Genomic DNA, 15,036 nt, shown 5'->3' with positions numbered 1-15,036 from the left:
CTCATCCTTTGGACCCTGTTTGATTTCCACAATCCAATATCCGCATTGCTGATTGAGGAAGGGGCGTCTCTGTTTGATGACATTAGTACAGACTACAGAGTGTCATTAATAATGCAAAATATTTAAAGATCACCTATTTTTGTCCCCATAATGACGGATTATGGTAATTATTTCCTACAGCTGTTGCGGGGTTTAGTCCATTAAGAGTGCTATGACCCTTTTCGCGCTCCTCCTGGCCTCGGGCTGTCATTTTCTCTTCTGATAGAACCAACTACCCCGCGTGCAATAACTGGCCTATTATGTCGAATTATAAAACCATGTATTAGCGCTCTCTACGCTTGTCTGCCAAGGCAAACATGAAGGGACCTTTTTGTCATTTTGTATTAGCTCAAACGATTTGACAATCTCAAGATATGCCTACCTATCCGTTGAGCCAGTTTGTACTCGTTGCCTTGTATGATAAAATGCTTTTTGGTGTAAGGCCACCCTCGAAGTCGCAAACTGCTGTCTACCACCTGCAGCTTCCCCCCAGAGCCTCAACGAGCAACAGGCAGATGTCCAGATCCACAGGTTTTGCATGCAGGATCTCCGGAAGGCCGTTTGGTGGCGATAAAACCAAAGGAGACCGTCTCTGCGGAAGCCTGGGCCCTATTCGTGTGACTTCCGTTGAGCTTGCCGCAACTTTGATGGGTTACGAAAGCGGGGCTGAAAGCGCAATGGTGGGTGTGTTGGGTATGTGGCGTGGGGTAAACGTGTGTGGGGTAAACGTGTGCAGAACAGGAATAGAACTCCCATGACAGGGCAAAAGAAATCCGGCAAGGGCTATCTGCAAATTGCAGATGCTTGCGTACATTAAGCTGCAAGAGGAAAATTGCTTAAACGACATGGGAGAGATTTCAGCATTGAATAATGTAATATGTTGTCAATTGCAGCCCATCCGGTGTGAGTATAATAAAGTCTCAAGCTGAGATTGTCAACTTCCTAAAAGGTTAGCCTACACGCGCCTCTCTGTAAAAGTCTTGAAAATGTAGCTCAAACTGCTCCTCTTAAATACAGATTAAAGTGAGGATGCGCGTGAACGGAGATAGTGATTTTTATAATCGACCCAAATGTTCTGTCGCTCGCAGGATGGAAAAGGTAGCGCTACTGCGGCGGGGCCTAATTAGAATGCTCATGCACCTGCTGGTGTTGTTTTATTTGTCTTAATGCGTCAATTAGACCCCCCTCTGCAAATTGTTCCACATACATGCAGAGGATAGGTCTGTGCGGATGTGTGTGTGCGCTTGTCTCTGTGTGTGTGTGTGTGAGAGAGAGATATATAGAGAGAGAAAGCTCGAGAGACTGATCGTTTCCCACATCTCAGTATGCATGAATTGATACGTCAATACTTCTGTCTCACTGGCGGTCCACATCATGGAGATATCCTGTACTTGATCATTGTGAGGCTTCAAAATGTAAACTGCGTTTCTCTGTGGTCCCTGTCCATGGTGCTGAACACACGTTGTAAAGTTAGGCAGCGACTCCATGTTTGATCGTTGCATATGCGGATGGGTTTCTGGGTCAAAGTGTGATTTTGCACCATTTTCTGTCCTTGATATTGAACATCCCCCAAGCGTACTCGGTGAACGGATAATGGCAGGCTCATTCGGAGGACGCTGGCACGTGGGTCAGCACTACCGGTCTATGTTCAGCGTTTGGGTGGGCGTTTAAGTGAAGATTAGGGAACACGAGGAGGTAATGCTTGCCTATATTTTCAAACAATGGGTCTTCTTAAATAGGCCACCTTAAAACGTCTCTGCCAGTTAGACTGCTGAGGTCACCAAAGTCTGAGAAAAGTTTAATTTTTGGATATTCTTTAATGCTGCCAAATGATACCTTACGATGTTAGATTTCGATTTTATTAGTGTGACTGGACTTTTCTTATTGCACGGCTTTATAACGTATATAGAAAATTGAAAGTATTATAGGGAAAGTATTCAACATGTTTTCAATACATTAGGATGTGCATAATGTTATAAGTAAGTCCAAATAAGACCAGTACTGCATATCATTTTTATGAAACATTTGTATTCCATAGTCTATCACATCCTTTTTCGTGTAAAACTCACGATTATCGCACAGCAGGAATATGCAACTTCTAGCCTAATTGATCCGTTGTTACCTACCTGCATTTGAAACACCACCTATTTTGGATAAAGGTTGGTCCTAGCGTTGTGACGTCGTCCAATCAGATCCCATTCCACTTTCATCGGGGAGAAACAAACGAGCAAGGGGAGGTGATGCTATAAAGGCCGCCTTAACGTGGGATTTTTGTATCACAACTCTCCAACTTTTTCTACAGCGGAACAGCAGCAGGGCGCGAGCAGAAAGCGGGACTTGTCGGTGACGAGAACACTGTGCTGGTGTCCACTGACTGCGACAGAGCTGCGGGGAACCCCCCACCCCCTCAACATCTGAGCCAGACACCAATGCCCCCGCTGCCACGAGCGCTGTCCACTCATCGCGGTACTGAAACCCGGGCACCGGGTTCCTTCCACCGGTGACGTATAGTGATGAGTGTAAAAGGCTGGTTCAGTCAGCATATCAGCAAGAATAGTCAGCAAGAATAAAACAAACGATGAATTTAAGCCTCATGAGATAAAAACTACACGAAGAATATTTTCTAGAACATTTAATCCGGCAAGGAAATCAAGAGACAAAGTGAAAACGCGGAAGAACCTGGACTTCCCCCCCACCCTCGGCGTCACTCCACCCTGTGAACTACACATCGTATCCTAGCGGACCCCGGCGGAGCCGCGGAGAAAAGACGAGTGAAAGGAGGGCGATAGGGTGGAGCGAGGAGGAGGAAAAAGCGGATTTAGTTGATGAGGTACGCTCAGGTTGTCCGCTTGCATGCGGAGAGGGGTTAAGACAGTAGGCTACAGAGTGCAACAGAGAAATGGGTTGTGTCGGCTCCAAAACGCCAGTTGGTAAGAGTTATTCAAGAATGCAATGCACTAATATATGCACGCTCGAGGTAGCCTGATTTTCGTTTTCATTTGTGCTGCACCTAAATGCGGGTGCATTTGCGTGAATTTGTGGCTTATTAAAGTACTGTGCACGAGAGAATTGTTCATAATGAGGTGAGCTGAGTCACGTAGCCTTGAGCTAGTCTAGTCCATTAGGGCAGTGTAATTTAAGTTTAGCTCATTTGGTTGATTCTGCTACTCAGCTTGTTTACGATCAACGAGCAAGTCTATCAGATAACAGCTGTGAACGTGGGGGAGCGGGTAGCCTATTCTTTCTGAGAGGTTGCAGAAAAAGAGGGAGGGAGAAGGTAAACATCGCGAGGCCGCGAGACCAGGTCTTACACAGATTTTCGGTGAGCGCGCGAGGTAGCGAAGTGCCGTTTATGCAATTGAAGGATGCCGAGCTGAAGCATTTTTATGTTTGTATGACAAGACTACTTAGACCACGATGGTTTTGACTGCGTTTACCCAGTTTAGTTGCAAGGTAAGACGACATAATTTTAATGTAGCCTATCATTTTGCGCATTATTATTATATTTGACGCAATTGCACTCAATGAATCCTGGCGCGATGGGCTTTAAGCCAAATATAAACTAGACGTTGCTTTATCAGTGTAGTCACGTGTGTAAATTGACTACAAGCTTAAATGTTAAGTTTCACAAATGGTTAAGAAATGCACCGTTTAAAGCGTATCAAAGCCTACGTGTCCTACGCTACTTCTTTGACCACGCTGTGTTCTAGATTGTTTACACTATCTCATTGTCTGTCAACCATCGTTAACGGCCATAAGTCATCAACTTCCCTCTGTCTTAGTGCCTTCTCATCTTTCCGCTGGTGCCCCTCACATCATCCGTGTCGGCTATGTGTTATTTTCATTAAACGGGGCCTTGCAGTAGCCATAAATCACACGCACCCCACATTTATCATGCATCAGAGCGTCGCCACACTGGCTACATCGGCTTATCACCTAACCAATGAACATGAAATACACCCTTCGGTTCCGTTACCGAACATACGCTGATTTATTCGTTATGTCTATAAATCTGGAACGCAGCCCCCTCATTTGTTTGCCCGAGTTATCGCTCTTCAAGACACTTGATGATTCTGATGCTGTAGCCCTGTGTAAACAAGTGTCACTGCAGGGTCTCCTTGTCACGTTTCTTTTAAAAGGAAGCATTGTGTTTCAAGCTTAAGTGAAGGCTACTGCTTGTTCACGCAAGCAAGTAGCCTAGTTCTTCAGACCGCCGGCTGAGACAGAAAACTGCACCCACCTGTTAGTCCGAGCATGTCGGCCTACGTGACGCCGTCTCGGCTGGCCTTGACCTAATTAAGTTAATTTCTTCACAAGTTTCAGAGCGCCAAGAACATAGAAGGAAGGTACGTGGCCATGGTCCATAATATCTGCTGTTTCCACGACAACAACAGAGACACAGACAGAGACACAGACAGAGAGAGAGAGAGTAAGAGAGAGAGAGAGAGAGAGAGAGAGAGAGAGAGAGAGAGAGAGAGAGAACGATGGGGAGGGGGGGGGTTACACGCGCTTGAAACAACAAGCTAATTTAGCCTATATCTCACCGTGATAGATCTTAAACCTGAGAATAATATGAATAATATTGAACCTAATTAAATACAAGGCCAATGTAAAAGGCAGTCAGTGGATGATTCTGTGGTGAGGTGCGGTTGCTCTCAATCCCTCACCACATAAGGGGACACTGTTGCACACCCTGCCAACCTCCATTAAAGACCTGACCTACAGGATATAGCCTACAAGAATAGTAGGTCTACGCTTAAATTGATCCTTAATCATATTTCCCTGAACAGTCCGTATGATTGGTCTCTAAATGTGGATCTAATTTGCTGTCTCCGTAGGCCTATTTTCTTTAGACTGGGACCCAATCACACGTGGATCATCTGGTGTGTTAAAAGACGTTGGCTCCAGCTCTGTGGTAGTTACCGAATGGTTCAGGACTAAATTAGAAATACTGAAAGTGGAACATATGTACCCTGTTTATTGCCTGATATATAGTGTTAATATTAATCATGTTAATCACAAACCACAAAAACATAGGCTACACTGGCGTCCTAATACTGTCCAGGCATAAGCGCAATGCTGTCGTCATAGAAACGTGAGGGGAGAGGGCAGGATCCCAGCATCACGGGCTGCATGAGCTTGGAAGGTAACCGAAGCCACATTGCACGGCAAGGGGGGCTGTGGGCATAAGCTGAGCAAGCTGCACATAACGTCAATCCTTGCGAAATATGAGCATTTTCTTGAAATGAGATGCTGATCTCCAGCACCTGAAATCACACTGCCTTTCTGAGCTGACTGGGTCTCAAGTGACAACGCCGGTCACCCACGGACTGTCAACCCGTTTACCGAGTACAGCGTGCCACTTTGTCACGTCTCCGAACAATACTTTCATTGCCGCGGTAACCTAGATTTCAAGATACAATACACCCCAGGCATTTGATCTGTACGCATCCAATTAAACGATATTGAAACCTGGCAGCGGCAACTTGAGCTCGCGCGCTAATGGAAGGTATTTCAATGAGGGGTGAGCGATGGGACTATTGACATCTTACTATAGATGGGTGTTGGAGAGTTCTTTCCGTACTTTGACTACCAAACATGACGCATTGCAATTAAGATCCTAGAAAGATGGCGTTGGCATTTTTGTTGTTGTTGGATTGAGCGAACATAGAGAGAGAGAGACATAGACAGAGACAGAGAGAGCGAAAGAGAGAGAGACATAGACATAGACAGAGACAGACAGACAGAGACGAAAGAGAGAGCGAAAGAGAGAGAGAGAGAGTCGTTGTGCTCCGTCTAGGAGCTGTTCAGTGTGGGTTGACATTAAAGCTCGACAGTACGCAATGCGCCCCAACATCTTTTTCCCTGGCCCCGCTCGTAACATGTCCATTCACATTACATGGCTGTAGGGAGGAAGGCAATAGGGGCCAATAGATAGAACAAAAATCCAGAGGTGTCATGCGTGAATGAGGTTCTCATTCCCCCTTTATCAATTAGGCAAACTGCATGCAATTTTTTTTTACCCTTTTGAATCCCTTATGCAAGCGTGATATAAACCCTTATGCATGACGTGGCATGACTGCTTATAGTCTGTGCACGAGAATGGACCGTCGTAGCCCACCGTGGCATCTCTCTCAATGTATGCTGGAACTCATAGCCACAAGACACAAGATGAGATAGGCTATTAGGGCCACTACGCCCCCAAAATCCCTTTTCCCAACAAATGGCTTCCATCTGGAGGCATGGCTGGCATGGTGGTTTAATGTTTTTTTTTTTGTTCACCAGCATCATTTTTTCCCTTTTGACAGTGGCGGCTGACAGTACGTTGCGCGTGGACTGGAGCGCGGCGAGCTCTCTGTCTGACCTCGCGCTCTTGGGGAGCACGCGGACCTGCTTGGTGAGCAGGCTCATTCTCGGCACGCCGGTGGAGACACTGGACGGTGGCGAGGTGCAGATTTTTTTTAAATTCAGGCCTTCATCTCATACGTAGCCTTACCTTCCCCCAGAAACCTGTGCTACGCTACACAAGGTCCACACGGCAACTGCTGGAGACGTCTGAAGGAATTTCTTTTTTTTTTTTTCGTCTTTTTGGGGCTAATGCTGCATTAGTATATCGCTCCTTCTCATTGTGTAATGGATACGTTCACAACATCTTACAAAGACATAGACCAGAACGGAAAATGTATACCAACCTGTTTCCGTGTGTATTTGTGTATACAACGTGATACAACCTAATAGACCCACGGGGGCACTCAAATAATCAAAGCTGGCAGTACCCTCGACTTTGAGTTCTCTTTCGTACTTAGTAATTCGGGACGTGAAGCAGAAAATTATTTTCTCAACCTTTCCTGGTTTAATAATTACCTAATTAACCAAGCCGTCCAAGTCGTTAACGAGTGATTCGGCTTTGGATTCTCCATTTTGGTTTTCATTAAATGTTCACCAGTTGGTTTTCTAATTATTCGCAAGTCATTCAACGTAATTAGAAATTAATTTTGTATGCAGTTTTCTAATATAACTCTCTATTGCACCAAATGTAATGCCTTTCGCCTGGGTCTATATGCAATTTAACGACCCGAGCAGGTTTGGATGGTCGCCCTGAACTCGACCGTCTGCTGCAGTTGTATTCGCTGTCTAGGCTTTGTCACCATGTGCCTTTGCAGCCCACGACGAACTGCTGCAGTGAAGCAAGAATCAGTATGGTGGATTCACAAAAAGCAGATCCCCCCTCGTCTCCCATTTGTTTTTCTCTCTCTAAATAATTGTGTAGGCCTATAGGTTTTTAAGCATCAATGCCTGTGGGCCAAGCTTGTTCCCGTCTCTGTTGACACTAGTTTGACGGTAAATAAAAGTTAGCATAATGCTGAGGTAATTTACTCAAATACGATGATGAATTCGTCTCATCTCATTTATTTATCAACGCAGGCCATCTGGATGTCACGAGGAGGGAGCGCATTGAGGGAGGGAGGGAGCGCGAGGAAAATGATCAGCCTTGCCATGATCATCCTCTATGAAATACTTGTCTACACGGGTCTAATGCAGCTGGGTTGAAGTGGGAGGGGAGCTGAAAGAACGGTAGCGGACCAATTAGGCTTGCTTGCAGCTCGGTGGCCCACGGAGGTCCGTTACTGTCGATGACACGTGCCCATTGCCAGACAGGATAGGCGCGGGTTTGTGCGTGTGTCTGCTTGTGTTCTCTCCACGTCCAACAAGCATGCACGAGTCGCAAAAGCCGTGTTCTTTTCTGTAAAACCTTGAGTCGCTGCAGGTTTTCAGCACGGGAAAAGGAACACCAAGACTAGTTATACTACTGAACCTAACGTGAGGTTGCAGCAGGAAGGAACGAGAAGCCTATTGTAGCTATCGGTGTGGTGCATGTGACGTCATCAGCAAATCACGGCCCGCATCCTGGGAGAAATCATTCCATGGTGACCGGTTGCTATAGAAATGGTCCTTTAATGGAAAGTTGAGCGACGGAGATCCGTTTTGTCGCGTAGCATAGGCACAGGTGCGAGAAAGAGAGAGGGAGAGAGAGAGAGAGAGAGATAGAGAGCGGAGAGAAAGAGAGAGAGATCGGAGACAGAGAGCGACAGGTCGAGAAGCAAGCACAAACAGCGACGTGGCATGATAATGAAAGGAGACTCAATGTGCATCCTATTTTCTATGGAAAAGCTCCTCATTTGCGAGAAAACAAGGGGCGTTGGCACGGATGAGGGAACTCTGGTATTCTATTTCACTGGTTTGTTTTTTTGCATGCACATTTTCTGTGTGTTTGTATATGTGCGCGTGTGTGTATCTGTTTATACGTGCACGCACGAATGATATTCAGTTACATAGCATCCCTGCAGATATGTGTTATCTAACGGGTTACCTTCCATTTCACTATTACAACTCTAAGCTTTTGTAGGAGCTGTCCATGGTCAAGGAAAGACCGGTGGGCATCTACCTTGCCCGTGGCAAGCTATACTATCTCGTCGCAATTGGGCATTATTATTTCGAAAAACAAAAATAAACATTGTGCTATAGAAGCTTAAATGATGGCCTTTGCCATGTGTATGAGTAACGAGTTTATAATTAGAGCAATCAATGTAGGCTAATGCATATTCGCTCGGGGGTTGTTTGCCAGACCAAGGAAACCTGTGACACTGCTTGTCTGCAGCCTCGAAAGCGACCTGAAAGAACCGGTTGATTCCATAGAGCTACTACAGCAGCTATGAGGAATGGAAATTACGACAGACGATAGCGACATTGCGGATGTTCGTCTTCGTGAACATTTTCTTAGTATTTATATGCCTCCAAAAACTGTTTTTCATTGTGCATACTATGCCTCCGATACTATGTTCAGTCAGGCTATATGACGTTTGAATGGCCTTACACGAAGGACACCGCTTCTGGTTTCTCACTGAACAACACAGGACAGGTTAAGCTTGCTCCGTTTAGTGGACCGTGTGGCCATCAATCAGGGTATTATCAAGAAACGCCGTGTCTCACGTAGCCAACAGACGTGTCGGTGTAGGTCTGTCTGTGTTGAGGCGCGCACTCACGCTCGTGTTACATGTCTGAAGGACAAGCGACAAGCCATCTTATTATGTTTGCTTGTAAAGTCGGATACCGCAAAAGCAATCTCCGTTCCTCATCCTCTCTTATTCAGTAGGGCAGTAGGCTAGCAAAGAGCGGGCAGGGAAGAGGAGGGGGAGCTGTTAATGGTGGCGTAAACCGCCATAGACCCGGGGGCATGTGAAACTCGAGGCCATGTCATATCTCTTCGACATTCTGTGATCTGTGAGCTCCTGTGCGCGGGGCGAGGGGATTATCGCGCATCTCAGTTGAGACTTGACAGATCACGAGCACGGGAATCTCTGTGCGCTTGCCAGTCCTGGAGCGGCGGTATATTTTTACTTTGGGGTATTTTTGGTATTTAGTTCGCCCCACTAACTGTGCCGGCAAGCTTGGATAAAGTGAGACGACCCTTATGAATAAGCAATACTCAACCGTCACAAGGCGTGCGATCTGCTGTTGACATTTTTAACAATAGCCTACGCCTGACTCACGTGTGTAGGAAAGCTATAAAATAGGCTCGACGACAAACAAAAGCGCGTCGATACTTGATACTGTCTGTGGTGTGACATTACAGGATAGACTGATTGGATGAGGGAGGGAGTTCCTTCGTTTCGTCTTGTCTTTGTCAGTTCATAAGTACAATCAAAACACATTGCTGTGGGTGTGGAGCTGGCTTTTCCATGATCTCTAGCAAGTTGTTATAAAAAAAAACAAAACAAGGACAGATAGAATAAGGACGACCTTCAAAGTCATTTAGCTGTTCATTCAACATTGAGTCATTTCTCTGTGAAGTACAAAGGCTTGTAGACTAAATTAAACCCAGTAGTGTTTATGTAGATCCTGTGAGGCGGCCTCTAAAATGTATTTTCTTTGTTCACAGGTAAATGTTGAAGACACCGTCGAAATGTTACCAAAATCGAGAAGAGCGCTTACAATTCAAGAGATTGCGGCATTAGCCAGATCGTCTTTACATGGTAAATAAAACAACACACACACACACACACACCATAACACACAACATTTTACACGGTCCCCTTCACATAAACCCACAATTTCCATCCTGCCATACCATAACATCGATGCCTACTTGACCTAGACCGTGACCGTTGAACTGTGGACCCTCAGGCATCTCCCAGGTGGTGAAGGAGCATGTGACCAGACCCACAGGCATGGCCCAGGGCCGGGTGGCTCACCTGATAGAGTGGAAGGGCTGGTGTAAACCCACCGACACCCCCGCCGCCCCAGAGTCAGACTTGAACAACTACTCTGACCTCACTGAGGGGGAGCAGGAGGCCCTCTTCGCAGCAGGTAGCCATCTTGTTCCCGCTTCGCAGCAGGTAGCCATCTTGTTCCGTTCTGAACGGTTGTTTCTTTGCGATTAACTTTACTTACAAGGTGAGTCGATGGCTTGAGTAATGGTTTGGGTGATTCACAGCAACCCCTATCTGCTTCTGTTGTCAAACACAAAGACCAAACTGGGATGAATTGTCTTTATCATCAGGGCCTTCTCTGCTCCTCTCTCATCCCCTCTCCTGTCGTACCTTTCTCTTTCACTAGTCCTTCTTCTGTCCTCTGTCTCCCTCTATCCATTTACCCTCCATTTATGCCATTTAGTGTCCTTTACTACTCTTCTCTTTCTCACCCTATGCTTTCTCCCTCCCTCCCTCCCTCCCTCCCTCCCTCCCTCCCTCCCTCCCTCCCTCCCTCCCTCCCTCCCTCCCTCCCTCCCTCCCTCCCTCCCTACCTCCCTACCCTTCCCTGTCTCTCTCCCTGTCTCTCTCTCTGTCTCTCTCCCTGTCTCTCTCTCTGTCTCTCTCTCTGTCTCTCCCTCCCTCTCCGTCTCCCACGGTTCTCTGCGCCCCGTCTTCCGGTTTCTCCATTTGTCTCCCCACTTTCACTCCGTCCTCCTCCTCTCTTCTTTCTTGCCCTCTCTATCGCTCGCTGCATTCATTTGCGTGCTCCCTGCAATGCAGACACTCAAGGTTAATTTGCACAGTAAGGTTTCTGTTCCTGGCTCAGTCCCGGCGTGACTGAGCCATTTTCTGTATGGCCCTCTGCTCTGCTCACCTCTCTCCCCCTGCTCCTTCCACCATGTGGCCCTCTGCTCTGCTCACTTCTCCCCCCTGCTCCTTCCCTGGGTGGCCTCCTGCTCTGCTCACTTCTCCCCCCTGCTCCTTCCCTGGGTGGCCTCCTGCTCTGCTCACCTCTCCCCCCTGCTCCTTCCCTGGGTGGCCTCCTGCTCTGCTCACTTCTCCCCCCTGCTCCTTCCCTGGGTGGCCTCCTGCTCTGCTCACCTCTCCCCCCTGCTCCTTCCCTGGGTGGCCTCCTGCTCTGCTCACTTCTCCCCCCTGCTCCTTCCCTGGGTGGCCTCCTGCTCTGCTCACCTCTCCCCCCTGCTCCTTCCCCCCGCCCCCCCCCCCCCCTTGCTCCTTGTTTCATCTTCTTCTTTCATGCTTATTCTGAGTGAATATGTTTAATGCAAGCAACATTTAAACATGTTTAAAGGTCCCAACATGTAAGATTGAGGAGTCTACTTGTGTGTGCTTGTGATAGAGACAGCTAGATTGTAGGCACTGGGTCCACGTGGAATAGTTCTATTGATGAGTAAGCCTGTGCCAAGACGCATACACATACACACACATACACACACACACAAACACAAACACACGTTGGATTCCTCCCAGTCATTTCTAGAGAGTGGTTCTTTCTCCTGCAGGAGTCTGGCTGACAGCCCTGACTGCTATGGAGAGGAGCTTATGTCACCCTGCAGAGAGAGAGTGTGTAGAGGAAGCAGTGCACATGTGTGTGTGTGTGTGTGTGAGTGAGTTAGGGTGTTAAACTCAATAAGTAAGAAATAGTAATAGTAAGAAATGGGTATGTGTGAGAGAGAGTGAAATAAGAGAAGAGGAAAAGAGATTCAGAGAGAAGGAGAGATACTGAGAGACAGAATGGGAGTCAGAGAGAAAGAGAGAGAGAGAGAGAGAGAGAGAGAAAGGAGTTGGTTCCAGTGCAGGTCCAGCAGGGACCCAGGACTGGGAGCTGAGCCAAGCTCTGCAATACCTGTTTACACATACACACCCCACAGACCCTGGATATCCTGCAGATACTACAACCATCAGATAGAGAGCAATAGTTTGTGTACAGCATGCAGGCGTGTGTGTGTGTGTGTACCTGTGCGTGCATGTGTGCGTTTGAGTATGCGCGTGAGCGTCTGTGATTGTTTGCTTACGTCTGCAGGTGAGATATTGAAGGTTTTCTAATGGGACAAGGGAGGAGTGGGGTGAAGGACTGAGGCAGAGGAAGAGAGAGAGAGAAGCCCTTTCGGTGTCTCAGGACAGTGTCTTCCTGTGTGAAGGCTGAGTTCAGGGTCGAGGTAGGTGGGAGATGAATGGAAGAATCGATCGCTGTGCAAGACAACACATGAATGCATAACACAGAAGATCCAGGGAGAGAGAGAGGGAGAGAAGGAGAGAGGGAGAAAGGAAGAGAGGAGAAAAGAGATGGAGATTGAAATGCAAACAAGAGGTGGAACGAGAAGAGGAAGGCAAGTGACAGTGAGAGAAAGGGAGCGTGCGGGAAAGCAATGAGAGGGGACTGGGAGGACTGCAGGTAATACAGAAGAGAAGGGATGAATGAGGGAAGAAGAAGAGAGGGAAAAGAAGGCAAGGAATGACAAGTTAAATAGCAGAGAGAGAGAGAGAGAGGAATGGAGGGGAATCTAGTCAAGGCTCTGCACCATCCTTCAGTCAAGAAAGAGAGAGAGAGAGTGTGTGTTTGCTGACTGGCTGCTGCTGATGATTGAAGGTGATTGGTCAGTAGCTTCCTCTAGAACACTGACTCTGTCACGTGCTGAGTCACCTTAGGCATGGAGAAACCAACAGTCACCCTCACTGTGTCCCTCTGATATACCTTAACATCCCTGTACAGCTGTACAGAGAAACAGGGCGCTGCGGTCAGTCGTGCGGTCACTTCCTGATCAGTGGCGAGGTCACTTCCTGCTCAGGGTGTTGAGGCCTTGTCTGGTTTAACCCAATACAGCCTAGTTCAGGTCTTGTTGAGGTGTGTCGCAAATCAAAGACCCAAGATGGGATCACACAAGGACAGGGCTCTTACTTTGTTACCGTGGCAACCGACGCACGCGCGTGAGCGCGCGACACTCGTGTGTGTGTCGGAGCCATGACTGTCAAATATTCATGAAAGTTTTTACTTGTGTGCACATTTATGTCATGTGTTTGTCTGTTATCTAACCTACTGTGTGTGTGTGTTTTTGTGTGTCTTTGTCTGTCTGTGTGTGTGTGTGTGCAGGTGTGGCAGAGCAGTTTGCCATCGCTGAAGCCAAGTTGAGGGCCTGGTCCTCAGTGGATGGAGACGACTCCAATGATGACTCATACGACGAAGACTTCCTGCCCGCTAACGAGCCCACAACACAAAGCACAGGTACACTGGAACACACACACGCTCACACACACAGGTGTGCACACACACAGACACACACTTTTAAACATCCAAAAGTGTGCCATGGTCAACTCCTTCTTAAAGCTGTAAACACCTTTTATCGTTCTTCATTTCCTCTTTCTTTTCATCTTCATCCCCTACTCTTTCTCCCCCCTCTTTACTCTCTCTCTTTCTCTCTCTCCTTCTCCCTCCCCTCTTTACTCTCTCTCTCTCTTCCCTCCTCTTTCCTCTCTCTTTCTCTCATTCTTTCTCCCCCCCTTCTCTCTCTCTGCTGGGGAGACTGTCTGTGTCCGGAGCCCTTATTGTCCCAGTGCCCTACTTTTGTCCTCTCAAAATATTTTTTGTTCCCCGGCGCAATTTGATATCCCTCCTGCAACTTTAATATAGTTCCTTTGGTGCAGGTGGGGGTGCAGGCAGGGTGGGGGTGCAATATTGCTATGTGAGTCTGTGAGCTGGGTGTGTGTGTGTGTGTGTGGTGGGGGCTGGGGGGGCTGCAGGGGCTACAGTAACAGTCGACTGCTCCAGTATTATATGCTTCTTCACTGTGACTTTCCCTTACTGCTCACTGTGTCCTGCATCCAACACCTGACTGATCACAGTAACCAAGTATTACCCAGCATTGGATCTTTACTGTGGGGCTCAACACACTAGCTAAGACCCACTGTGTTCAAATACGAGGGGATAGGGGATGTGCTGTTGGCCTAAAGACCCAACATGATGTGCTTTCAGCTCTGCTGTCCCTCCAGAAGTCTGTGTGTGAAGACAGGGTGACATAGAACAGGAAGTAATCTCTACCATCTTCACTGTGTCTCTCTCCCCCCCCCCCCCGCTCCAGATGTGCCTCCGTATCCCCCCTTCCTGAAAGACTTGATCCACAGCCAGGTGTGCCAGCACCTGGGTCTGCGAGGGCCATGCTGTGAGGGTGGCGGTGAGGGCGTGGTCAGTGGCGACCCCTCCCCCATCGCTGGCTCCCCCAACACCCTGTGCTCCAGCCTCTGCAGCCTGGACGAACACCACCCCCTGCTGCGCGACCTCGGTCACCGCGGCAACCATCATCAGGGCCACCACGGTCACCACGGCAACAACGTGGCCGAGCTGGCGGCCAAGATCCTGGCGGCGCTGCAGGGAGGAGAGGAGCTTCTGCTGGCCCGCCTCCAGAGGGCGGGGCAGGGGCAGGGGGGTGGGGACTGTGGGTTCCACAGCGTAGGGGGCGGGGACGGAAGGGTCCGGCCCTGCGGGGGGCAGGACTCGCCGTGTTACTCCGTGTCGTACTCCGACACGTACCTGTCGCCGGGCGAGGACGACGACACCCCCTGCAAGGACTACGGAGGCACCGTGTGCTCGGGCCAAGAAGAGTTACCCCCCGACTACGCCTCCCGCAGGAAGGTGTCTGACGTGGCGTCCTCCGGAGTGGTCTCCCTGGACGAGGACGAGGAGGAGGACAGGGAGGAGAGGGAGGAGAGGGAGGAGAGGGAGGAGAGG

The 15,036-nt window shown here is 48.4% G+C and overlaps 1 protein-coding gene across 1 annotated transcript; it reads left to right on the top strand.

Annotated features, from left to right (window-relative positions):
* Window positions 1–3,424: 3,424 nt before the first annotated feature.
* Window positions 3,425–15,036, top strand: zgc:165508 (uncharacterized protein LOC100101652 homolog; the record flags this gene model as incomplete). The annotated part of the gene is made up of 5 exons (XM_047035936.1): window positions 3,425–3,492; window positions 9,980–10,073; window positions 10,225–10,407; window positions 13,405–13,536; window positions 14,390–15,036. Coding segments are annotated over exons 1-5 (1,092 nt in total), but the record flags the coding sequence as incomplete, so codon positions are not given.

This window comes from Hypomesus transpacificus, chromosome 15, assembly GCF_021917145.1.
Source record: "Hypomesus transpacificus isolate Combined female chromosome 15, fHypTra1, whole genome shotgun sequence".
Lineage (NCBI taxonomy): Eukaryota > Metazoa > Chordata > Actinopteri > Osmeriformes > Osmeridae > Hypomesus > Hypomesus transpacificus.
This window is presented reverse-complemented; position numbering and strand designations above follow the sequence as displayed.